At 37.0% G+C, this 25,311-nt stretch overlaps 2 protein-coding genes across 2 annotated transcripts in view; one reads left to right on the top strand and one right to left on the bottom strand.

The window, feature by feature from the left end:
• Positions 1–13,301, top strand: part of CACNB2 (calcium voltage-gated channel auxiliary subunit beta 2) — a gene marked incomplete at its 5' end in the record, with an annotated part of 24,719 nt that extends 11,418 nt beyond the window's left edge. Inside the window, 4 exons of the mRNA XM_029086899.1 lie at positions 3,759–3,910; positions 4,642–4,737; positions 5,944–6,129; positions 10,841–13,301. Of these exons, the coding sequence (XP_028942732.1) occupies positions 3,759–3,910; positions 4,642–4,737; positions 5,944–6,129; positions 10,841–11,332 (926 nt within the window). The remainder of the gene's footprint in view (positions 1–3,758; positions 3,911–4,641; positions 4,738–5,943; positions 6,130–10,840) is intronic.
• Positions 13,302–18,901: 5,600 nt separating this feature from the next.
• On the bottom strand, positions 18,902–25,232 carry LOC104530868 (NOP2/Sun RNA methyltransferase 6; the record flags this gene model as incomplete). Its single annotated transcript, XM_010175583.2, has 4 exons — positions 18,902–19,349; positions 22,217–22,342; positions 23,178–23,326; positions 25,088–25,232. Coding segments are annotated over 4 exons (633 nt in total), but the record flags the coding sequence as incomplete, so codon positions are not given.
• Between the last annotated feature and the right edge of the window lie 79 nt (positions 25,233–25,311).

Here is a 25,311-nt window from a genome sequence, read left to right as displayed (position 1 = left end):
CTGCTGAAGATCAAACCTCTTTGCTGCGTACAAGCAATATTTTGTGGTTTCTAATTTGGCCTTTGCAGGCCAGAAGTGTGGCCATTTTGCATCAAATCCCCATCAGAAAACTGCCATCTCGTCAGGGTCTTTCTGAAGCATAGAGCTGATGTAGCCACTGCTCTGTCAAGCTGGGTGTCCCAGTGACTCCTGGCTGCTATGGATTCTTTCTGCCCAGGTTTGAAGGAGGACTGTGTTTCTCCAACTGTGTAGAGAAGGTTCTATTACCATGGCATTGTATATTTGACTCTAAATTCCACTGCAGTTCATCTTGTTATTACTGAATTGACTTAGATGCAATGCAGTGTTGCTGTGTCTTTGCCTTCACTTTAGATGAGATTATTGTAATGAACTGTTAAAGATTTTTGCTTGAAATTCACTTTTAAGGTCCAACCAGTGTAAAGAAAATTTGTCTGCCCCCAAAATGGGAGAAGCCATTTACTTGTGCTATCATTGCACTGAATTTCTATTCATTTCAGGGTACAGTAGAGATATTTGCAATCAATATATGGGAGTAAGTTTAAATGTGCAATATTTAAAGTTGGCTAGGAGATGTGTACTCCTTGTTTCTTGGTGTTGACACCCTGTTATATGAAGTAAGTAGTTGAGTGCTCCTGTCATTTAAAATATGTTCCCTTTCTGATTACCAAGGAGGCCATATCAAATAGATTGTGAGGGTGACTTTAAAATTTCATAGCTTATTTCTGGGTTTGAGTGTTGTAGCTGCCAGCATTTCATGATGATTGTCACAGTACATCTAGTTATATTTATGCCTCTCATTATGATTGGCAAATATAATTTATTAAAGTTAACTCTTACAGCCTCACTGTTATGCCTCTCCAGGACATCAGAAGAGACAGTATTATAAATAGATTATATTAATGGAGGTGGGAAGATTGGTATTGTGCTGCTTTGGAGATACCACACTGTCACTGTTCTCAGCTCCCTATTTTAACTACCAGTGACATTTGTGTTATGGTCCCCACATGACTTTTAGGGTTCTTTACTTACTTTGGTCAAAAGTCTGAGAGAAAATTTGTGTTGTGTCTTGTTGGGAAGGAATCTTTACAGGTATAGAATTTGGTTTTTGAGAGATATTGCTAAAGAAAGAGGAAAACCAAAGCTGCAACAGTAGATAAAATGAAGCCTTTGTCATCTAAAAAGAGAAACTAGGATTAATTAATTGCAACAATCTTATGTGTAGTGAAAAGTTAGAATACAAAGAAGATTTCAAGCAAAATGCAGGCTTTTCCAGAAGCTGAAGAAGTAGTTTAAGGGACAGGAGGTCAAGACCTCTTTGGCAATCTCTGTGGCATTTTTTCCATCCATTCTTGACTGCAGAGATAGAGGCACAACATACTAGTCCATCAACCATGCAGTGTAGTTCCTTGAACTTTTCTCCTATACTCAAATTAAGAATCATAAATTCTGAAATACTTTTTAATTGAAGGAAAATATATCTCTCTGTCTTCAGACTCAGGTGGAAACTGTGGGTTCATAGGACCATAGTTACCTGCAATTATTGCCTGGGGTATGTTTCACAATAGAAGATACCCTGAGGCATACTCTGCCCTGGCAAAGAGTTGTTTCAAAAAGTACAGCAGGAAATCTAGTTCACAGAGATGTATTCTATACTGGCAAAAAAGTGCTTCCAGCAGTGTAGCAAATAATACTTCCCCAGACAAAATTATGATACACTAGCAAAAAGACAGATTTTACTGGTTATAAATTGTCTTAAGGGTTTATAGCAGTCTGCAGTTGTCTTAAAATGATACATTAATTATATTGTTACACTGACTGAAGTGTTGAGCCTGGTTTGAAATTGCAGGAAAGCAATCCAAACTCATCATCAGAACAGTATGACAAATTATCTCTGATATGTTTATTCTAGTTGTCATTTGGACTTAAATTAAGGATAGACTATTGACTGTCTTCTACTAAATCACTGAGACAATGGCATGCAGTCATTCCAACAATATCTCTATGCAACGAAGTTGCAGAAAATGTAATCATGAATGTGCCAAGGACCATCAGAAGTTCTGTCTTCAAAAATGTGGTCCTAATTCAGACAGCAGCTGGGCCACAGTGCTTTTATCAACAGGGAAGCACACGCTGACACTCTCCCTACCAGCATGCGGTGCACATCTTGCAATGTTCTCTGCTGTAAAAGACTGATTGGCATGTACTCAGCCAAAATTTGAGGTAACTACAAATAGATAAAGGTGATCTCGAATAGATCTGAAGGAGTGTCAACCTTCTCCAATAGAGAACATAATATATAGATTTTCTGATGTCCATTTAAGATATTACTTCATTTATAAAATGACTGTAGTAGTAGTCACCTATTGATTTTGAACCAAAAGACTCTGAGCTAAGTGGAGACTATCTGGGATGCTTTGGTCTCTCTTAGAAATTTTGCAACCTTATCATGGTACATAATTTATTCTGTTGCTATTCTAAGATAACAAAAATAAATCTCTTCACACTTCTTGAAAGAGACCATTCACTATAGAAAACTCTCTCTGGCCAGATCAGGTAGGCTGTGTCTTCATCTTCAAGCAAATGTGATGCTTCTGCCAGCATAATAGGTAAAATGCTGATAGTAAATAAATAAGTTTTTGGTACCTCTTGTTGGCGTTTTAAGTTTCTGTTGGTTATCTTCTAATATTTGCTTTGAATTGGCTAGGTATCTAATCTGGTTTTGGTTCATGGAGTGTGCACAACCTTTAGAGGGAAACCTATGTGAATTATGATCTTGTCTGGCTGTATAACTGTTTTTATAGACTTGCACAAATCACCCAACTTCTGTAATTTCCCTGTGAAGTCAGCCAATAGCAAGATACAAGCAGAAAAATGTGATTCCATTTCAAGGATGATTTTGCTGTTATAAGATTTACTTTTGTTTAATTTGGGAATGAAGACAGTTTCTACATCAGTTGTGAAAGCAGATGCAGTCCACCTGTCTTGGAGAAGTTTGCCTTGGAAACTACTGCCATCAGGCAGGGTACTGAGGAGCTGGGTGTTGTCAGAGGACAAGATGATTTTTGCTGTGAAAAGCAACTTCCCAGAACTCCTGGGGTTGTGAGGAGGATACCATAACATTATTTGGGTTATTGAGTTACTTTTTTAAAAAAGTGTTTTACACATAGTAATTGACTCTTTAACATGGTACCATACTGAGGCCAGTATATGAAGGAAACTCTTGTTTTCCGGAGTTTTCATAAATTGGAGTAAATGGAAAAACAGGAGCTTCTGCTAGGATAGACTCCTCAGTACATCTTAATGCCTATCTTGGGCACTCCAGTTTAAGCAAATTGATTACTACATGGGATTAAAGTCTGAGCTGAAATTATTTACATGTATGAAATTAATGGCATAGTAAGATTACCATGTGATGCAGCAGGCATTCCTACCTCTTTTTCTTACATAAATGGACTAGGGTCTTATAAGAAAGTGTTAACAGTGTCTCTGCAGGCTGGGATTGCAGGAAGTGGTGGAGGTGAGAGAGGCAGGCAGTGCTGCCTGCAAGGGCAACAAACCGGGGGCAAACTGCTCTCGTTAACGTTGCATTCATTTCCCTAGCGTGCCAGAGACATGCACGGCTAACAACTCCTGCCAATCTGAGGAGGAGCAACACACCAGTCTACTACATTTTTACATTTCTTAAAACTAACTACCTTTTAATATTTTCATAACTCTAATTTTCTACTTACCTGCAGCTGAAGTTCAAAGTGAAATTGAACGGATTTTTGAATTAGCAAGGACACTGCAGTTGGTAGTGCTTGATGCTGATACCATTAACCACCCAGCTCAACTAAGCAAAACCTCTCTGGCTCCCATTATAGTATACGTAAAGATTTCTTCTCCTAAGGTAAATATTTTACTGATACTCATGCTGTTTCAGTCTTTTTTTTTTCTCTTTTTTTTTTTTTTTTCTTAAATGCAGATAATCACATATCCTCATTAAAGTTCAGAACTCTGCATTGTTATTGCTTCCCTTTGGATGGTGAAATATTATCAATCAAAAAAGTATCTTAGCTCTAGTGTTACCAAAACCCATTTTGGAAAAGATGCTTTAGCTCTAATGGCTTTTAAAATTGGGATTGTACTTTTAGCATCAGTCACGTAAGTAATACTAACAGTTTGTTAAATATATATAATACAGGAATGAAAGAAAAATTTTCACATAATGAATATCATACTGATTGATAAGCTTTAACATCTCCTGATAATGTACTCTTTCATTCTGTGAAAAAACCTGCATGGACCTTGTGAAGAGACATTTGAAAGAAAAGAGTGTTTATGGGAAGAGAACTAAATAGAGCAATTAAAGAATTTCAACTTAGAAACAAACAAAACCAGAAGCAGCAGAGGAAAATAAGAGGGGAACTTTTTAGTGCTCATAACAGGAAGGGAGATGTTGGGAAATAAATTAAAATTAGCTTGTTCTGAATGTAAACAGCATGGGAAATGCTCCTGAAGCCAGCAAATGAAGAATTTGATCTGCTCAGTGGACAGTTAAAAATGTTGACATTTTAAGTGGTTATATATGTACATCAAGTCTGAACCCAGTCACTTTGATTAATGTCTTATTTTTCACAGGTTTTACAGAGGTTAATAAAATCTAGAGGGAAATCTCAGGCCAAACACCTTAATGTTCAGATGGTGGCAGCTGATAAACTCGCACAGTGTCCGCCCGTGAGTTACTGTTAATTTATGTCTTCTCTTTGAAAGGTGCCTTTCTTTTCAAGCACGAGGTTAATGACGTGTTTCTGGGATTGTTTGCCCTCTTCTGGCCATGTTTCACCATTGCTTTTTTACAGAAAGCCTGAGGTCTCTGGGCTCTGCACAAGTGTGCAGGGAAAAACCAGTCCTAATCACAAGCAATTATTATGATGTGTGCTGAAACATTCATTGCTTTAACAAACAGAGCACTTGTTTTACTTGATAATTCTTTTGGGGTTATTGGTCTAAAAATGAACCCTCTTAGTGATGTGCTTTATCTCTGCCAGTTTATGATAAGGCTGCTGGTTTGGGTAGCTCCCCTGGGGCATATGTCACCACAGCTGCATAGCTAAGAGCTCTGCATTTCTTCTCTTGATGTGCACTGAAGAAAATTATCTCAATTTCCACCTATAACATGCAGATGATGAGACCCCAGCTGTGTTTTAAACATGGCAAGCCTTATTACCTGCATACTTAACTGTCAAGAGTATGGGTAAGAGACCAGAAGATTAAGGTTCAGTTCAGTTGCAGATATGGGAACTTGCCATAATTACGGAACTGAGTGAGGGGAATGTTTTCAACATTTAAGTTCAAACATCTCAGCTGAGACTAGTCTTCTCAGTTCTTCAAGAAGTCAATGGAGCATGCTAGAGACCACTGTAGGCTCTCAAAGATGCCTTCAGGAGTACTTTTCTCTCCCTGACCAGGAAAGGAATGGAGGAAACTTGCCTCCTAACTTCAGATGTCTAAAGTTAGACTGTATGACTAATGTCTTAGCTAATATTTGTGCAACACTTGGAAACTAGATGATCTGTACTCCTTGTGTTTATAAATGTTATTAGTTACTGGCCTTAGTTTGTCTTAGTTTTCTCTTAGTTATTCTAGATATAGGGAGTGAATCCCTTTTCTTGCCATTCTATTTTGTTCCAATAGCTAAAAACTTCAATATTTAGCCTTTCTTTCTGGACATCTGAGTTTTAAGATTTGTTCAAGTTAGTGCTAGTTATGATTGCTGCCTTTTGTATCAATTCCATTTAAAAAAAAAAAAAAGTGAAATATCTTAACACAAGCATTAGAAATGTGGTTCATTTTTGATGAATGGAAAGTGTGGCCATCATTGTCTCTAGCTGATCTCCCTTTAGCTGGTGGTTATTCTCACTAAAACCTTTCCTTTATCAGGAAATGTTCGATGTAATTCTTGATGAGAACCAGCTTGAAGATGCTTGTGAGCACCTTGCTGACTATCTGGAAGCCTACTGGAAGGCCACACATCCACCTAGCAGCAATCCTCCTAATCAGCTTCTCACTCGCACACTTGCAACAGCCACTCTTCCTATTAGCCCAGGTCCAAATATTAATTTACAGGTACAGTTTTTATGCCATTTTTTTTTTTTTTTTTTTTTTTTTTGCTATCAACTTCTTTCTCTTCCAAAGCACATTCGTAGTCTGATAGTAGAATATGCTGAATATGTCTTACTGTTGTTGATAGAGAAAGAGCTTTTTCAGTAGACATTCACCCATTTTCAGTATAAAAGGCAAATAGAGGCACGTTATTATTATTGCTATTGTATTCAGAGTAGCATGTGTTTGCATATTGACTCGGGTGTTGGTTTTGATTCCAAGGACTAAGCCAGCCTGACTGAAAACATATGGTGATGTGAAGTAGAATACTTAAGATTTTACAGTGTCTAGGACACCACTGTATCAGCCACGAGCATTTTTGTAGCTGGCCACATGTAATCCAATCAGAGGAGTAAAACTGGGCTAATACTATGCACGTTGCAGGCTCTGGTAACTCTCTGACTGATGGACCCACTACCACTAACAGGCAAATCCCAGCCCCAGAGGCCTTGCATGACAAATTAGGTTATGTACAGAGCAGATCCACAAATGTTGGACGGAATCTGTTACTATCTCCCCACAGGCAATAGAGTTGTAGAGGCTGAGAATGACTGTATTAGTGAAGTCTTAAGGTCAAAGGGGCCCTTCCAGTGTTCCCTTTGTTCTTTTATTCATTGGCTATTGCTGTGAAAAGGACATACTTCTTTCAAGCCAAACTCTTACATAAAACCTGCTGCACATTGTGCAGAAAGACCTTAAGAGGCAGCATGTTCTGAACAGCAAGGGTTCTGTCTAGCAAGCTGGGAAAATTAAGCTTTATTCCCACCTCCACACTGACCTGCTTGTTGACTTTGGGCATATTTCGTCCTCTCTTTTCTCCTTCAGCTTTTGCTTTGTATAATTGTATTAAGGTTTTCAGCATAAGGAGATCCTCTTCTTTGTAAATGTGTTGCATAGCAGGAAATTAGGTCTTTAAAGATGCTACTTAATTTTAAATAGTGAGCGATGCCTTGAGGCTGAGATCATCCCAGTGGGGGTTAAAGTACATCTGTCCCAGCTCAAATAATTACTTACTACATCTAAATTTCCACCTAAGTTCCATATATGCCCATAAGTTACATACATATGTCAGTTAGAATTCATAACTTCGGCTAACAAAAATGCCTCCTTATAGAAAAATAAAAGAAAAAAAACAAAATTAAAATGACAAAAAATTGATTTTTTGTTTTTATTGTCTTGCAAAACAATTTTTTGTGTCAAAGAATTTATTTCCCATTAGAGGACCACAGACTTGACAGGTTTGTTCTTTAACAAGAAAAATTGCTACAGCCACCTTGCAAGGTATCTCCTTCTCTTGCTTTCAAAAGCAGTTTCAGGAAAAGAGACTGTAAGCTGTAGCTCATTTCTGCCTTTTTTTCTGTCCTCAGAGCTGAAACACCCTGAAAAAATTGTGAGCTGGAAGAATTTCTGAGTATGAAATTCAGTATTGTTGTGTGCAGACTTGCTAGATAAACTTTCTTTGTTTTGTAGATGTGTTTATTACTTTGCTCAAGTTTTTTTTATACCTTTGGGTGTGGATTTATAGTTCACTTTTACTCATTTTATTAACCACATTCTCTGGAGGAACTATACAGAGTTTTAGTAACACTTTTCTGAATGTTGTGCTATTTCCTTACGAATGAATAGATTTTTATTTTAAAGACTAAAAATTAGAATGTATTTGTTTGTAGGTCTACTAACCCAAGAGTGTGAAGCAACAGAGGTCCCTTATGGAACATACAACTTTCACGTTCCTTTTGTTTAATTTTCCTATGATACATTTTCAGCTGACATCTCAAACCTGAGCCTGTCACAGTCTTGGAATAGAATGGGTTTATTTGCTAATCACAGGGGCTGAACCCATTCTTTCAATAGTGTTAAGACCCTCTATTTGGAGAATTTAGTCTATGCGCCATTTTTGTGGACTGTTCTGCAGAGAAAAACCATGTCACCAGCCATTTGGCCTGGAGAGGACATGTCTGCACTGCAAAGTATTTGAGTCATTCTCCCCTGGGTCCAATGCAGCACCCCTTTGCCATGAGATGTAATTGTTTTTTGCAGTTTTTCAGTCCCAGGACTATGTTGTAATGAGAGATTTGTGTTGCTAGCTGCCAGAGTGGTATTTTTATAGCAATGATCCTGACTGTGTGTGCAGTACACAGCACAGGGTGCTTGAAGGTGTGAGGCATCTTGGGACTGTTTAAAATGAAGTTGGTGGAGAGCATACACCTCCTGTCTATCTGATGGAGATCTTTGGAACAAACTGCCCTGACAACTATTCTTAGGTTTCCTCTTGTAGTGAAATAGTTGGCTAATTCCAAAGGGAATACTGGAGCAACCTCACACACGTGCAGTGCAGTGCAGGCAATTAGGGACCACTGGATGGAAACAGGGAGCAAACCAAACTGACTGTGTGGACATAGACTTCTCTCTCTCCTCTTTCAACACTGCTTAAACGTCTTTCCAAGGACCCCTACTTCCTTGAAATTGCAACCTGAATAATGAAATGGGCTTATATGAAACTTTCTCCGTTTTAGGCAAAAAACCTTATGAGATTGGGTCATAAAATTCCTGCACTGCGGAATCTAATCCAAATGAGAGCCCTAATTTGGTTATGAACCACAAGCCAGACCCTAATCAAGATTCAAACATGACCTGCTCAGTGTCCCTGTAATATTTAGGGAAAGTTACCGTCCCTGAATTTGCACATAAATCCTAATATCCCTAACACTATTCTGAAATTCCAGGTATTGGTTCTAAATTTATTGATTGTGCTCCTTCACACGTACTCATTATAGCAGAGAAGATGCATCTGAGTTTGTAAAAGTAGCATTGTTCAAAGCAGATTCAAATTTTGCATTTGTTCTCAAAGCATGGCAATGACAGATTTTATTAGTCATGATTATATATATGTAGGTACATACATATTGGGCATTTGACCATGTGAGAATTAAAGGGTTTCACGTGTGTACCCAGTTTATATGCCTTAAAACCAGTCAAGGTTGTGAACTAATAAAAATGTGTTTACACATCCAAAGCAGGCATTGCTTTAGACTTTTTAGCTTTTCATTTGATTCCATTTGTAATTCTGCTCCATTGAGTCACTTCTGTTCACCTTGAACACATCTATTCATGTTTACAATATTTATATTCCTTTTCTGGCAAATGAGAATCATCTTGAGAACCGTAAAAGAAAAAAAAAAGAACAAAAAAGAAATTTGACTGCTGATTCCGTTACCTTGTTGTCATCTATATAATTTGTTTCAAATTTAGGAACACATGGAGCAATCCAGGTAGTCACTGTGAAGTTTACAGTACAAAATGTTGTCCTAGAAAATGAAAACTTGTCATATTTATCAAATTGCTGATTTGAAATATGTTGCTTTTTATAAGTTTCTGATAAAATGCAAATTTGTTCCCATCCAGTTTCCTGTTATTTTACTTTTTGGGTTGCTAGGAGAACCACCTGGCAGGATCTGTGGCTGAAGGAGAAAATTTCCTCCTTCCCTGAGCTCTTTTCTGCAACATACAAAGACAGAAAGGAGATGCGTTCATGAGCTGCCCTCGAGGCAATCAGTATTTTTAGACAACTCTGAACATAGGGGGGCAAACCTTAGACTACCTTGGGTAAATTCAGAGCAGTTTCACAAACAAATGACTGTATAACTCCATTAAAACCTACTTTAATTTTGTGCCAGTAGATATTATTTTACCTTGACATTCTACACCTCATGTGACAAGGAGAATTCAATTTCACCATAAACTATTACATAAAAATTTGCAATTAGCTTGAAAAATCTTTGGCTGTGGTTTGGGAACAAAAGCAGGTTAATGTAATGAAACCCCCAAATGAGATAAATAATGCCACTTGTTCATTTTGCAGTGAATTCAAATCATTATGCTGGTGAAGAGTAGGTTTGATATTACCTGGTAATTTTTATTTCAGTCTTTTTGTAGTAGTGGTGTGCTGGGAAATTCTTTAGGTGACAGTATTGCTCTCCTCCTGCTTTCCTTGGCAATGGTCTGTATTCTTGAGCTCTTAAAATTATGAGGTCAAAGTTTAATTTTTCATTACCATGAAGAAATCAAATTATTGCTGAGAAAAACAGAAGGTCAGTGATAATATTAGTATCATAATACAAACTTTATTCATACCAGCTTCAATTGCATTTTTTTTTTCCTTTAAAAAAAAAAAAGCTTCTCTAAAATAGCCGAGGTTTTGTACTTTGAATCTCTGCTGGAATCTACCTCCTCAGCCCTCTAAAATTGCTTTCCATAGTGGCTGTTTCCAAGCAGTCATCTCTAAACTCTCAACTAATACCTGCCCTCTCCCAGCATGATACGTCCTTTTTAATTTTTCTGCAGTTTGTCCTGCTTCTGCATGCTCCCTTTTTGTTTGGAGTGTGGTAGACAATTATTGCTAACTGTCAGAAACATCACAGGAGATTAGAAAGTGTCACAGAATAACCCAAGTGCCACCCTCTATGCTGATTAAGGTGAAAGGAATTGTTTGTATTATAATACTGAATTTTCAGTAAAAGTTTAATTTTTATTTTTTTTCCTAGTTTAGCTTTTAAATGGATTGTCGTGTTTTTAAATTGTATTGGTTTCATGATACTTTCTAGTTGAATTTGATACTGGGGAAAATTTTTAAATGTGTACTGCATGTATGTGAACTTACTGCTGGTTGTGATAGCAGGGATCTCAAGGAGACCAGAGGAATGACCATTCAGTCCCTGAACGCGGCAGTTCACAAATTGAAGAGGAAGCACGGGTTGAACCCATCAAGAAATCCCAGCATCGCTCTTCCTCAAGCCAACACCACAACCATCGCAGTGGTGTTAGAGGCCTTTCTAGGCAAGAAACTTTTGACTCAGAAACACAAGACAGCAGAGATTCGGCTTACGTTGAGCCAAAGGAGGACTACTCACATGAGCACGGTGACCACTACGATTCTCACAGAGATCACAATCATAGAGACGAGTCCCACGGGAGCAGTGATCACAGACATAGAGAATCAAGGCATCGCTCTAAGGAGAGGGACCGCGAGCAGGACCACAACGAATGCAACAAACAGCGTAGTCGTCATAAATCAAGGGACCAATATTGTGACAAAGATGGGGAAGTGATATCAAAAAAACGTAACGACGCAGGAGAATGGAACAGGGATGTTTACATCCGTCAGTAACTTTTGCCTCCGGCAGTCTTGTGTTTCTTTGAAGTCTTGTAACAATGCCCTTTGAAAATATCTTTGGGTTCTTCATTGCAGAACATATGGTATCCTTCTGTATGCTGATTTGTATTGCTGTTGCTTGCATAGCAATAGCATGAAATAGAATATTCATATACTTATTTTTTTGGTTAGTGCTATATGAATTAGCATAGTACAACTGCAGAGTTCCTGATGTTGTACTATGCCATTTTTCAAGCTGTTTTTTGGTAACTGCCACTTGAACAATATCTGTTGCCATCAAGGTGTTGTTAGTGTTTTTTAAAAAAAGTTACATTTGATGTTTAATAACTTCCCATGTATTCAGCAAGCCAGAATCAGCACATAAAAAATCTAAAACTTTTTGTCTGCTCTGATTTTTAATTTGTATGCACTTGATTTGCATATTGATTTAAAAGCCGCTATCTGTTGCTTGTACCTCTGGTGGACTCCATTTAAAGACTGAATTCAGTCTTGCCTTACACACAGGGGATCCATAAAGTCAAAATCTATTTTCTATGTACTAGTACTGTGTACTGTATATACAGTTTATAAATGTTATTTCTGCAGACACCTTCTTACTATATAAGTTTGATCACACTGTTTGAGAGTCCTAATGCCAAGTCAGCAGATTTGCTTTTGAATTACTGGCAACTGGAACTAGCCTCATTTAGGAAATCTGTAACAGTGTTCAACCTAAATACTTTTTCTTCTGTAGCAGAAAGCTTATACTTATTGTAAATACGAATGAGTACTTGAGATAAAGGGTCTAACTCTTATACCTTATGCTGTCCTTGCAAACCCGATTTTGCAGTTTAAATTTATCATAAAGATAACGAACTTACCACTACAAATTGTTCTTCTCTGTACAGGTCACAAAATTGCAATGGACACAGCTTAATTTTTGTTCTGTTGTCAGAATAATAGAGCACATAAGACAGAGGTGTGTATGTGAGTGGGTGGGTGGTGGATGGACGTACGTGTGCATGTGCATGTTAGGCAGCGAAGTGTGAGAATCTACTGAAGAAAACAAAGGTTACTCAGAAGCCAAAAAAGTCTGTTTCTTCATTCTGTCTATTAATTTAAAAATCCAAATTGTGGTCAGGGAATATGAGGGAGTTTACTGACCCAGGTAATTGAGAAAGCATAAATCTGCTGGCTCTTTGTTGAGACTTCAGGAGAGTAAAAACAGGCAAATGTTACTGTGAGTGTTTCACTGGAAATGTAAAATCTTTGTGTTTTAGAGTATTTGTTTTAGTAAGAAAAGTTTACACAGCTTGTGGAGAGTTATGTTGTTGGAAAATAAATTTTTGTAGCTTCTCCACTTTTTTTACACTTGCCAGTTCCTCTGCATTCCCACTTTGCAGCCAGCTCACTGCTTTTCCTTCACCTAAACTGTTGTGGCTGCTGGTGAGGGCTTAGAAAAATGACTGTGACAAAATACTCTGTTCCGAGCTTGCTGGAAAAAAATGCATTGAAATCAAAGGGAGTGATCACAGTTTGTTTTGCATTGAACACCTGTTGCACTGGTAAGTGGGGGGAGAGTCACTGTTATTTTTTACTACAGGTTCCATACCCTTGCCTAGTGTAAAAGCTGTTCTGCATCACATGTAGTCTTTGTAGTAATTGTATGAACGAAATACTTTTTGTATTTCACTGTAAATAGCACATTATATAAAGATTGTAGTGGGAGAATAATTAATTTAGCTGGAATTTATTTTTATTTATTATTTTAATTCTGGGAATATCAGCATTGCCAGATTTTTAATATCATTTTAGTGAAATGGATAACATGATATGTGGCAGGTGCACGTTTTCTCCAAGCTCCTATTCCAGCATCCAAGCAATTCAGTTTAACTCCCTTAAACATACTTTGTCCTCCCTCTCCCACCCCTGTCCCTGATGCTTTATGTGCATTTTTTACAACAATGTAAGAGGGTGAAATTCTGCTGTCGGATCTCTGCCCATTCCTCCCATTGCTGCTGACTGTTGTGGTTATTCAAGGGTAGGATTTGGCTGAAAGATGAACTGTGGGGAACACAAGGAAAAGGGCATTTTTTCTAAACATCGCTGTAGACAAAGGCAGCATAGGTAAGTAGACCTGCTGTATTACTAAATGGATATATAACAATATATAAACAGTGACTTTTGATACGAGAGGATTTTCAGGGTATCAGTGGAAAATGACATTGAAAGACTTTGTTGTTTGAATCATATCAGATACTACACAAATGGGAAGAGAAGTTATATCATCGTTGCTCTATATAGCCTGGCTTTAGCTATTTACCAGCTTCAATAAATGCTGTTGCTCCCTACAACTGTTCTGTGGCAGCTGTGTCCTCCGACAAGTGGAGTCTATGGACTCCACTTCAATACCTTAAATTTTTCTTTTTTTTTTTCTTTTTTTTAGTTTTGCTCCAAAGAGTGTTTATTTTCCACCTTTCTTAAAGTATTTTTTTTAAGGAATGTTTGGCAGAATTTCAAACCACCGAGTATTGTATGAAAACCGTGGAGTAGGTAGTCATGTATAGACAAATAAATGAGAAAATAAAGAGCATAGTCCAAGACCTAATATGGTCTATATATTGATTTATGGAATAGAAGTATCTTCTCACAAAAAAAAGGCATGTTCCAATCCAACTAATGAGATAATGTTTTGTATAGTGCTGCTAATTATGTATAGACAACATACTAACAAATACACACATTTCTTAGGCAGACTCACTCAGTAGATTTTATTAGCCTTGCTAAGATCCTTTCCTTCAGTTATTGAGTGACAAATCATTTGTAGTGTGAGCTTGTACTACACATATTGCACAATACCACCTGCCTGCTGAGCACTACTTTGAAAAGCACTTTAACAGAATTATTTCAATAAGAAGCTTTAAAAATACTCCAGCTGGAGGACATATCAAAGGTTATTGTGATGTCTTTGCAAAGTTTTGCCAATAGAGAGTTTAATATTATTGTTTGCATTAGGATACTAATGAGTTCATATTTCTGTATCTGGTTTCAGGAGCTTTGAATTTGAGGAAATGTAGAGGTCCCAGTGAGCTCCAGAGTCATCTTATGTATGTGTGGTACAAAACAACCTGTAAAATTTCTATTCAGATGAGCTAAAAAGATAATAAAACTAGTGAGACAGAAGGAAAGGGAGGAAGATAAAATAGTTAGGGATACATAGGTCTTGTCAGTTCTTGCTCTGTATTTTTCTAAAGAATTTCAGTATATGGAAGGAATGGGATGTATTTTATCGTTCACGTGTTATGCTACGTTAACTTTTTTTTTTATGTCTTTTCACATGAATATACATTGGTGCTGTTCAGCAGCCCAAGTCTATCCTCTGACAGTTGTTTAGTGTCACACAGACATCAAGGAAGAAAGAATTCTCGAGGAGGGACTGGAAGGAGGGGAGAGTAACAGTCTCCAGACCTGTTAAGGGACAGGACAGTGGGGATGAACAAACAGACAGGTTTGTGCACAAAGGCAGCATCAGTAGGAGTTAAAGCTGAAAGAAACTATTTTTAAATTGATCCGTAAGTTTTCTCTACTGACTAGAAATTTTAAAAGTTACAGATCCATAAAACCTTCTTCTAGAATACTCACAAATTCCTATTCTGTGTCTGGCATCCAGAGTTCAGAATTTGAGAAGAGTTACATAGTTTTTGCTTGTCAAGGTGGAATATTAAATAGATAATTTCTCCTAAGGATTTGGCCCTCATTAATGAAGACTTGTTTTAAAGCTACAGTGAGTTTGAGTGGGGTACCTGTTTTCACAGAAAGCTGTAAAGTCTTAACCTATAGCCCTTATTATAAATGGAGGATAAGGAAATGAAATCACTCATCAAACCCTGAATAAAAGTAGAGACCTATTTTCACTTCTCTGTGTTATCTGGTTGCTCATCCTATACATGCAGTTCCTGCCCAGGTCTAATACCCTGCCCCTTAATACTTACTGTCTTTTATGAATTTGTTAGTTATTATCATTTTCAAGCTCAGTTGGTTTGTAAAGTCATATTCACATTCTGTGAAAATAGCAGAGGTTTTAATATGGTCCATTATCATTCCCTTAGCCGGAATGCAGTGATTGGTCTGACTGCTTTTAACCAGTGTCTGTCCAAAGTAAAAAGGTTAGTGTGAACCACCTCCTGTGTGAGTCACTAAGGCCTCTTCAAGATTTATTTTGTTTTGTGGTGATATGTGACCTCTGATGGTTTTAACACATCAGGCTGAAAGCTATTGCCCAAATGCTTTTGACTTTAATTCTATTCTGTCCATGGAAATAAAGCACATAGCAAAAAACTTTATTACATAGTCTAGAGGAAGAACAGAGAAATTATTTTTCAGAGTGTAATATAACATTTCTGGTGTACAGTTATTTATATTTATTTCTTTATTGCAGATCTTTCACCAAAATTTTAGTTCTTCTATCATCTGTAAAATATGTGGATGCCATTTTTATTGTGAATGTTTTTAATCAAATGTTAATCAATCATATTTATTGCTTGCAATTTTTCTATAATTTATTTCCCCACTTTTATATAACAAACTGTTACATATGAGCTTACAGTAGTTTTATCGACAGTTTCTTTTTATAACTTACCTCCTTAGAGATGTGTTCCTACACAGCCCCAAAGAAGATATCAGATACAATAGAGATTAAGCTGGTTCTTCTAACTCTGTTCTCTTTTCTTACCTTATTCTTACCCCTTTTACCTATCATGCATACCTACTCTTCAGTGAATTCTAGCACTACAAAATGGGATTTTTTAGTCATGAACAATTTAACATAAAAAGAAAGTTCTTCATATTTTAAACTACCCACTCCAAAGTAATTTCTTGTTGATCACCATCACCAGCCTATTTCTTACTAAAATATTCCCTTTTCCTTAAAAAGCATATGAAATCTTATGACCTAAAAATTGGTGGACTCCATGACACTCAAACAGAAAAAAGCTGTACAATAATTTCCTACTATATACTAGGCTGCCTATTTTAGTATCTTTATATTGACCAAGATAAATATTTAGATTTGGCACTATTACTAATCACTATTTCTGCAAATACAGAAAACTACTTTTCAGACTTTTTCTTAAAGACAGGATCTGAATGCATGCCTAATCTATCTGTTTTGTAGGGTTAATCTTTCATTACAATGACAGTAATTTTTTTTTTAAATTTAATATATAAATATCTTATATAATGTGTGTGTATATATATATATATAAAAATATATATATTCAATTGTGCTTCAGCACCAAACAGTGAGGCGTAATGATTCAGTGTGTAAAACATTCTTATTGGGAAAGTAATTATATTATGTAATAAAAATATATATACCCCATACAACAAAACTGTGACAATGAAAAAGTATTCCTGCACTGCTAAAAGTCACAGTAAGACTGGAAAAGAAGAAGGGCGTCCATCCAACTTTAGTCATCTAACTTAGCCGAGCCTGTAGTCAAAGGAAGGATGCTGGCTCCTTCAAGGGATGATTTGGACTGAGTTTCTGTTCTGAACTGACTGATGGAGAAGTCTCTCTCCCTCCACCCACTCTCCAGTTACCAACAGAGAGAGGGGCCTATGGGAAACAGCTGAGGCTTATTCCTTTAATATGCTAAGTGTTCTTTTAAGTCTAGCAGTTGTCTTTGTCAGAAACAACTCAAGTAGTTAAAGTTCAGATATTAGTAATTTTTTTCAGATGAACTCTGGTCTGCAATTACACTGGAATCTAATAAAAGTCAGTTCCTTTTTCTCCCCCATACCCCAAGAAATTTCTCTCATAAAACCAAGTGAGATCACCTTGAAAAGCCTGTTCATCATTCAAAACTAAAGAAATCGGGGAAAGTCTCAACAAATCTTCCAGTAAAAATTCAGCAATCTTAATTCTTTCAAATTCAGCATTGCACAACTCCTGCTGCTGAAACTGGAGGCAAAGTTCCTTACTTTATATGCATACGCAAATTTCTGTGTGTAGTCTGCGTGTGCTGATTAATGTTTACAGAATTTATATATTCTGCAAAAAGAAAATGCTTTTTTACTAGAACTGAGAGAGTTCAATGTGTACTTACAATAAAAGACTAATCCCTTTTCTTACCAAGTAATTATTTTAGCCATATTTAGACTAAACAGACTGTAATTGATAGTATAAACTATCATGATTCTAAATAGGATACCTCACCTACTACTGATGAAACAAAGTTACTTTAAATCTTCTTTAGATATGTTGTAGTTAATGGCAAGGAGTGACCAACAAAAGTAGACAAGTAGTAGAGAAGAATTCCATCCTCCTATCCTGCCAGGATAGGCCCTACAGAGTATGTACTAGCCAACCTTGGCAGAACAGAAGAAGGGACATTTGCTTTATTTAAGAACAGCAGAAAACATACTGTATCAAAACATTTATAGCAAATACAAGTAAACAACCAGGCTACTGAGAACCAGAATCGTATAAATTGTTTTGATTGCAAGCAAATGCAAAAAGCACTTCTGACAGTATAGACAAATTTTGAAAGTATCATTCTTTTTAATCCAACCAAATAGTTACGTGTGAAAAGACAGACACTTTTTAGATAATGCTTTTAAAAACTAGAAATTGATGAGTAAGAGGAAAATACCAAACACACACAGATGTCAGTTTACGTTTTTGAATTGTACTTACCTCTCCCCTCTAATTTCAGTGCTATTGTCAGTTCCAGCAGTACTAAGAAAAGAGAATACTGTTCAAATGGAGAACATCTCTGGAACTGAAGCAGAATTTCCAAATACATCTAACACATTTTTTAAAATGTGGATTATTAACACTTTGAGCAGTGTATTAAGTCAGTTCACCTTAGCATGCTTCCCCAGTTTCAATTTTCATATGATTTTAGCAGGTGATGCTTTCTAGCCAATAGTTAATATTATTAGTTGTTTGAGAGGTGATTTACAACATTTCAGATGGTATTATGCATTGTTTTCTGTCTTTTGATATATTAATTGCAACTGTAGCCCCTTCTTTTGCAAATGTTTGATTTCAAAATTGTCACTTGTCAGCCAGTCAAATGGGCTACTTCAGAACCAGTACAGTTTATGCATGGAAAGTTTGATGTTGAAACAATATTTAAGTACATTCCCAGAGTGAGATGGTTTAATATATTCATGCTGCTATAAAAGACATGCTACGAAGCCTAATCGTATTTTGTGTATATACTATTGTGTACAGAGAATCTTGCTTGTATTAAAATAAAAGAGAAATGAGGTTCTAAGTATCAATTTATAAACCAGTTATTTGTAAAATGTTACGGTGTTTCATGAAGCACTATTTAAAGAAGCATTAACTATTGGTAAACCTCCACAGAACCTACCTTTTCCAAAATTCACAGTAGTGCCTGTCTATTTTATTTATGTTTGCATTTCATAAGGTAGCTTCCTGCCCCTCCCAGAGATACCCTGCTTCTGCACTTGGTGCACTAGGTAAGCCACTCACTTCGCAGTATGACTGAACATACATACTTGCCATTCATGCACCGATGTCCTGGTTTTTAGCTGGAACAGAAACTATCACAACTGACCTGCTGTAAATAGAGACTTAAAAATGATACGACCCTTCCCCCAGGCATAACTTACTTTCTGCAACCTGTGGCTCTTTCCCAGCAGAGCATTTGGCAGATTTCACTGCTGCCATGGCAACCCTGCCGGCAGCCCGTCGGCTTGGCAACGTTGCAGCAGGAAGAAACAGACTTCACATCTGAACTGTTCTTAGACTCACAGAAGTATTTTTTCAGGTTGCATTCCTAAATGTTTATTTACTGCTTGATTTAATAAATTTTGCAATAAAAAATCCTATACAGTCCTTATTTGCCAGTGAAATCAGATCATCTTCCCTGGAATCTTGCAAAGAATTAATATCCGTTCCTCGCAACGTCACAGCAGATGGATCAAATCTCTGCAGCAGTTTCAACTGATCAGGTGACAGTCCAGCGCCCCTCATGCCTTCTCCTCCAATATGAGGTTCCTTTTTAAGTAACAAAGAAAAGCAAATTATTGCATCAAGGAAGTTCCTGTTGTCCTAAATGAGGATATGCAGAGCTGCCTAACTCTTAACATGGACAAGCTAGGTTAGTATCATTCACACCAAGGAGGATTTAGAAGTAATGTGGCCCTTCTTTTCTTGCCTTCATCTGGCCAGTGTGTACACAAGCACATACACAAGGTCCAACGTACTTTGAGGAGGTGGTGGTGCACCTAAGCCACTTTAGCCCTGTAGTTTAGAGCACTTACTGAGGACAGGTGCACAGGTCTAAACCAATTCATTACTCAAAGGACTGAAACATCACAGGACATCTGTTACCATCAGATGATACTAAGTTCTAAAGGGTTTAGGTTTTCACTTTTAAATGATGCAGTGCTTCTGTGTCCTGACTAATAGTAACTATGAGTTAAGTCAAAAATAGCAATTCCTTAGCCAGTTACTAATATACTCAGTAACAGTAGTAGAAATACATGGATTCTTCATGTTAAAAAGCTTCATATGGAGAGACTGAAAGCCCCAGCCGAGAATACTTTACTGCCTGAAGAGGCACCGTTTGGGAAGATGATGCAGCAGAAAAATCTGAGCTTCAGATTATCTGTCATGTAATTAGACTAACAGGTAAATGGGACTACTGTTACCACCCCTAACACGTAAGTATGAGGCAGAGAAAGAAAGGAACAGGTTAGGCATCCGAATTCAGAAGATGACATTTGGTATCAAATTAATGGAAAGGAGAAGGGCTTAAAATCACAACCCTTTCTCAGCATTTCTTGTGCTTTTTATTTAATACGCTGATTCTTGGAAAAGTATAATTCTTAGCTGGATTGTTCTTTCAATGCATTCAGTAAGGAGATAGAACAAAATGTGCAAAAGCTGGCTCTACAGTAACAAAAATAGCTCTCCTTTGTAAATCTAGTCTAGCGTAGTCTATAATGCAGCCTACGGCAGAGCGTTTTTTGAGCCACCATGGTTTGGTAGCACATGAGCTCACCCAGTGTTAGTTCCTTAACCACGTACTGTGTGCTGTACAACTAGGCAACCAAGAGGTTGCAGCCTTCTCTTCCTTTCCCTCGGTGGGATTTCGGTGCTTTCCAAGTAAGAGACAAAAAGACTTGTCTATTGCAAATTGACAAAAAATAACAAAGGGAGACAGGGGTGGCAACTTGAAGTAAGGTAATGGATGGAAAGGGAAGCAGCTTGCTCAAAGACAGACCAGTTTTTTCCTCTACCTTTTCCTTTTTCCTTCCAGTTAAGTTAACTGCATTTAGGCTGATCTACATTACCTCCTGTGTAAACTCCTAAGAGGAAGTAAGTCTGCACAAAGGATCAGCAGCCATACAGTAACCTCCACCTATGAGATCAACACCTACAGCTCCATCTCCTGTTTTTTCCTGCCCAACATGATTCCAGGATCTGTTGACAAAGTTAGAAAGTGGGAGACAGTGGACTGGGTACAATGCAGGTGCCACTGAGAGACTAAAGAGTATGGGAAATACAGAAAGGAACATGAGGTAAGTCAACCTTAGACTCTAGTTTCCTGTTCATTGGAAAAGATCAACTTAGTTTACACTACTGGGTAATTGGTTGTAAGATACTATAAAGTAGCTGGGGGTAAACAATTCAGTGTCATCTCATTTAAAATGTACTATACACAAGATCTTAATTTTTACAGATACGGCATTTGTGTGTGAAAACTAGTGCTTTATTCAAGCCTGATATTACTGGTGAGATGAAGTCTATTAAACCAGAATTAATTTTGCATTTGAGTTAATAGGGCTTGTGTTTTGCTTTGTCATTTTATCGAGGACAATTTTTATGCTGTTAGGTAAAATGTATAATCTCAGTTGAAACAGCTGGAACTGAAAAATTCCTAGTACATGATGGTGAGAAAGCAGGCAGAAGAAGTTTGACATACAAATCTTTTATAAAAAGCTTCAGTTCTGTTAAATCTTTACCAGACTTAATATAATTTCTCATTGTACACCTGTTGTATATATTTTTTAATTTCAGTTTAAAGATGCATCTAAACTTCTTAAGACAAATACAAGTCATCACAGAATGTCTAAGCTAAACAGGTATCAGAATTACACTTTTACTCAAAGCCATGATGATAAATAACTAACCCACCCAACTCGCCACGTCAACAGAGGAACAGAGGCACATACAGTCTAATGATAAACTCTCTCAAGATACTAGTAAAGGTGACAGATAATTTTGAAATGTATGCGCTATAGATAAAAAATTCTAGTGTCTCCTTATATATTACCTCCTCCCAGACATCTTAATGGTAGACACTGATTTCAAAGAAGACAAGATACATTCTTGGGACACTGAGCCTGAAATAAATGTATTCCCTCATTCCTTTAAATAATGCAAAAATAGCTCCCATATATACAAAATTCTCCTTCTGCAAAACACAAGATTCTTTCCACTCATCTCCCATCTGTTATGCAAGTCTGCGCTGTTTCAGTAGCATTAATAAAAAATTTTTCACCTCTCCTGTAATTGCGCAAAAAAAGAGAATAAACTATCTGCATTAAAGAATTGCAAGAGAAATTCTAAGCTGCTTGAACTCTCTTTTGTCTGCTTGTGTTGTGTTTTAAATTACTGTTGTACAAATCAAAACAACCACAGTACACAGAGGGAAACTACTTAATGTTCCCTAAATGAAGCTCAATTAAGCACAAAAATAGATTTAAGAAAGTCGCAGAAATACTTGTTATTTCTATCCACAGCAGTTAAAATTGTATGCAGTGAAAGAGATTTATTGATAGTAACTACAGTGTGTAACTTTACAGTGCCAAAAGAACTTCACTGGATTGTGTAAAGTATCCTGAAAATACCATTACCTGTGGCTGAAGCTGGAGGCATGGAAAAGTTTTCAGGGCCCAAGCAACTTGCTCCTCATTTTCAGAGAGTGTAACTGTACATGTGCTATAAACTAAAACACCTCTTGGCTTCAGCAGTTTCACTGCCTACAGGGAAAATTAAACAACAGTTCAGCTTATTTTTAAATGCAAACACTTGCATATTAAGCAACATTAACCTAGAAACTATTAAGCTATAATATTTTGTTCAAGCTTAGCACTTAACAAACTCAAGTCTTTCTGCCTAAGACAGGCATTAGGATACTAATTCTTCTCACGGAATACAGTAAAGATCTCATGGATTAAAAAGGTTCTTTCCAAATCAGCATTATAGCTCATGCAGTTTATTAATGTCATTGAGATGATTCACCTTGTAAAAGGTGTTATTTGCACAGCTCTACATATCCCAGACAGATTAGTCCTGTTTTTGTCACCTGCTGCCAACCTTGGATACACAAGATTTATATCAGCAATATTAGATGTCACCTGTTTCCATGTATTTGGCATGGAAGCTATATCTATCCTGCTTTTTGAGCTGTGGTTCACTTTGAATACATATAATTCAAATTTAGACAAGTTTCATGAAATCTTATCTTTCAGCATCAGCCCAACACGCTCTGGGACTTACACCCTTGCAATTATTACAAACTAAAACTGATGAAGCTGAAGGAATAAAAAACCACATACAAAGTGTTTTATTTACTGTGGGTTACATATATCTTTCCCATCCTCCAATGAATTTACTTCACCTAGCAACAGATAAGGTGGAGCTGAAAGTTAACTGAATCCTAACACTCTCTTCTATGATTCTCTTCTATGATTCTTTACTTAACTGCTGAAAAGGTAGGAAAAATGAGGGACCATTTTTCAGTGTGAAGGAAGTTTTATGCTGCAAAAGCATTTATGTTCAATATAGCTTATCTACTCAACGATTAATACATACAACAGTGAAAAGCTTGCGCTGTAGTGGCTGATAAGAGGTTACTTCCTTTAAAGTCGAGGAATAAGCCATGTTTGGTCTCTGTCCCATCCCACTACATGGAGCATCAAGAAGAATTCGATCAAATGACTCTGGTAAGAATGGAGGTCCTTCTGTAAAAAGCAGGCAGTAATAATTTATGTCCTGTAGATGGTGTCTACAAAAGTGATCTCAGCTAGAGACACGTCTCAGCACTGCTGGTGGTAGATTTAATCTCCCATAAAACTAAAGAATTTCACAGTTCTGTGTGCTCAAACAATACCTGATCCTTTTAGGCAATAATATTTTTCAACCTTAATTTAATATTTTGAAAGTAAAACATAAAAGCAATCAAAGAAAAATGTTGAGATATGATTGGTCAGAGGTGCTGGATACAGAGCTGCACAGAAAAGGCTGTAATGAACCACAGTCAGCTTATAACTGAACCAAGTGTGTAAATCTTTAGAGAGAAGCCTGTAGTTAACCATTAAGACTGCCTTAAATAATAATAATTGGACTGTCTATACAATAACTATTTCTTGTGATGCATATGTATCTCTACAAAATACAGCACTCCGTAATAATGTGAACTATTACAAGTTCTAATGTGTGACACATGCTGTCCCCAATTCAGTAAACAAGGATTGTGAAGACAAGAACAATTTCTGAGTATTACCTGGATAGATAAGGGAATATGTAACTTCTATATGCAGAGCCTATCTTTTAATCTGAATCCCACTGGCTCAGCAGCTGAAAAGTTTCCATCACCTTAGTGCTAGAGAGACCTTCAGCTCAGCATCACCAAGACAAAAGTGGCTCCGTACATATATCTGCAAGTAACCAGTGAGGAAGAGAGCCATGTATCTGCTTTACTGCCTTTTCTCCTTCTAGTCCTCAAATATTCAAGTTAGGTCACAAGTGCAAACAAATGGGTGACTTCATACTACTGCTACCTAGCTTGTTCCAGCACTGCAAAATGACTCTATTTTGGCACTACTGATTTATCTACCTCTGACCCGTTACTACAAAATTAAAAATATGTCATGTCTTAATTGCAGGCACGTGCAGAAAAGCTTTCATGATGTCTCAGTATTGCAGCTACCTCTTCGTCTGTGTAAGTGCTACCTATCACCTACAATATTTTATATTTATAGAAAGACTATTAAGAATGTACCTTGCATAGTAGCTATACAAGGCATAGGGACAAGGAAGGTGAATTATGCAACCTGAATCTTACTTAGGCCAACCAGTGACTGGGGTAAAACAAAGTGAGAAAGAACAGCATACTTTGCACAACAAGCTAAAAATAATCAAGACAGGAGATACCATTTAAATCATGGGAACAGAACCAGTATCATAAATACAGCACTTTAGAAAAGCAAATGAAATTAACTTACAATAATACACCGTGTTTCTATAGAACTTTCCCCGAACAGCTGAGCAAACATAAATGAACTAAACCTTGCAGCACTCCTGGGAGTAATAACCTAATTTTACAGATGAGGATTCTGAGGCAGAATAGCCAAACAGTTCTGCAAAAATATTTTTTTTTTCTCAGACTAAGTCAAACAATTCAGAGTATGGGGTTAAACGTTATAATCAAAGAAGCTTTAAGGCTTCTTCAGTCTTTGAGATTATCTGGGAAAGGAATGCATTTCCTTTGAGGATATTAGGTTGTGATAAAGACAGATAAGTTTGAGTTTTGCATTTGCTTCATGGAGAAGCTGATAATCAGAAAAGAGCAGAAAATAGAAGAACATTCACAGTGCTGAAGCAACCTAGGTATCTGCCAAGATTTCAGGGAGTTGCAGACCTGTGGCAGGTTTAATATTATTACTGCAAAACTGATTACTATTTTCTTCTAAAAGTTATACTGCCCAAGTTGTTTACTTTACCTTGTTCATCCCCTCTCTTCTCAACTGAAAGTGCCTTTGTTCCGTCATAGCAAAATGCCTTAATGCAATTCAACTGTAGCAATTCAGCATTCTGCTTAATTTTTTTCACCTTGTTAGCTATCTTGTCCATGGCTATTACTTCACCCTGAAAAAAGATTAGGTATTTACGAAAAGCATAGGAATTAAATGGATGTGCAGTTCCTGATTTCCTCCTCCACAGCCAT

This window comes from Antrostomus carolinensis, unplaced genomic scaffold, assembly GCF_000700745.2.
Source record: "Antrostomus carolinensis isolate BGI_N321 unplaced genomic scaffold, ASM70074v2 scaffold42729, whole genome shotgun sequence".
Classification (NCBI taxonomy): domain Eukaryota; kingdom Metazoa; phylum Chordata; class Aves; order Caprimulgiformes; family Caprimulgidae; genus Antrostomus; species Antrostomus carolinensis.
Note: the sequence above shows the minus strand (reverse complement) of the source record. Positions and strands in the feature narration are given on the sequence as shown.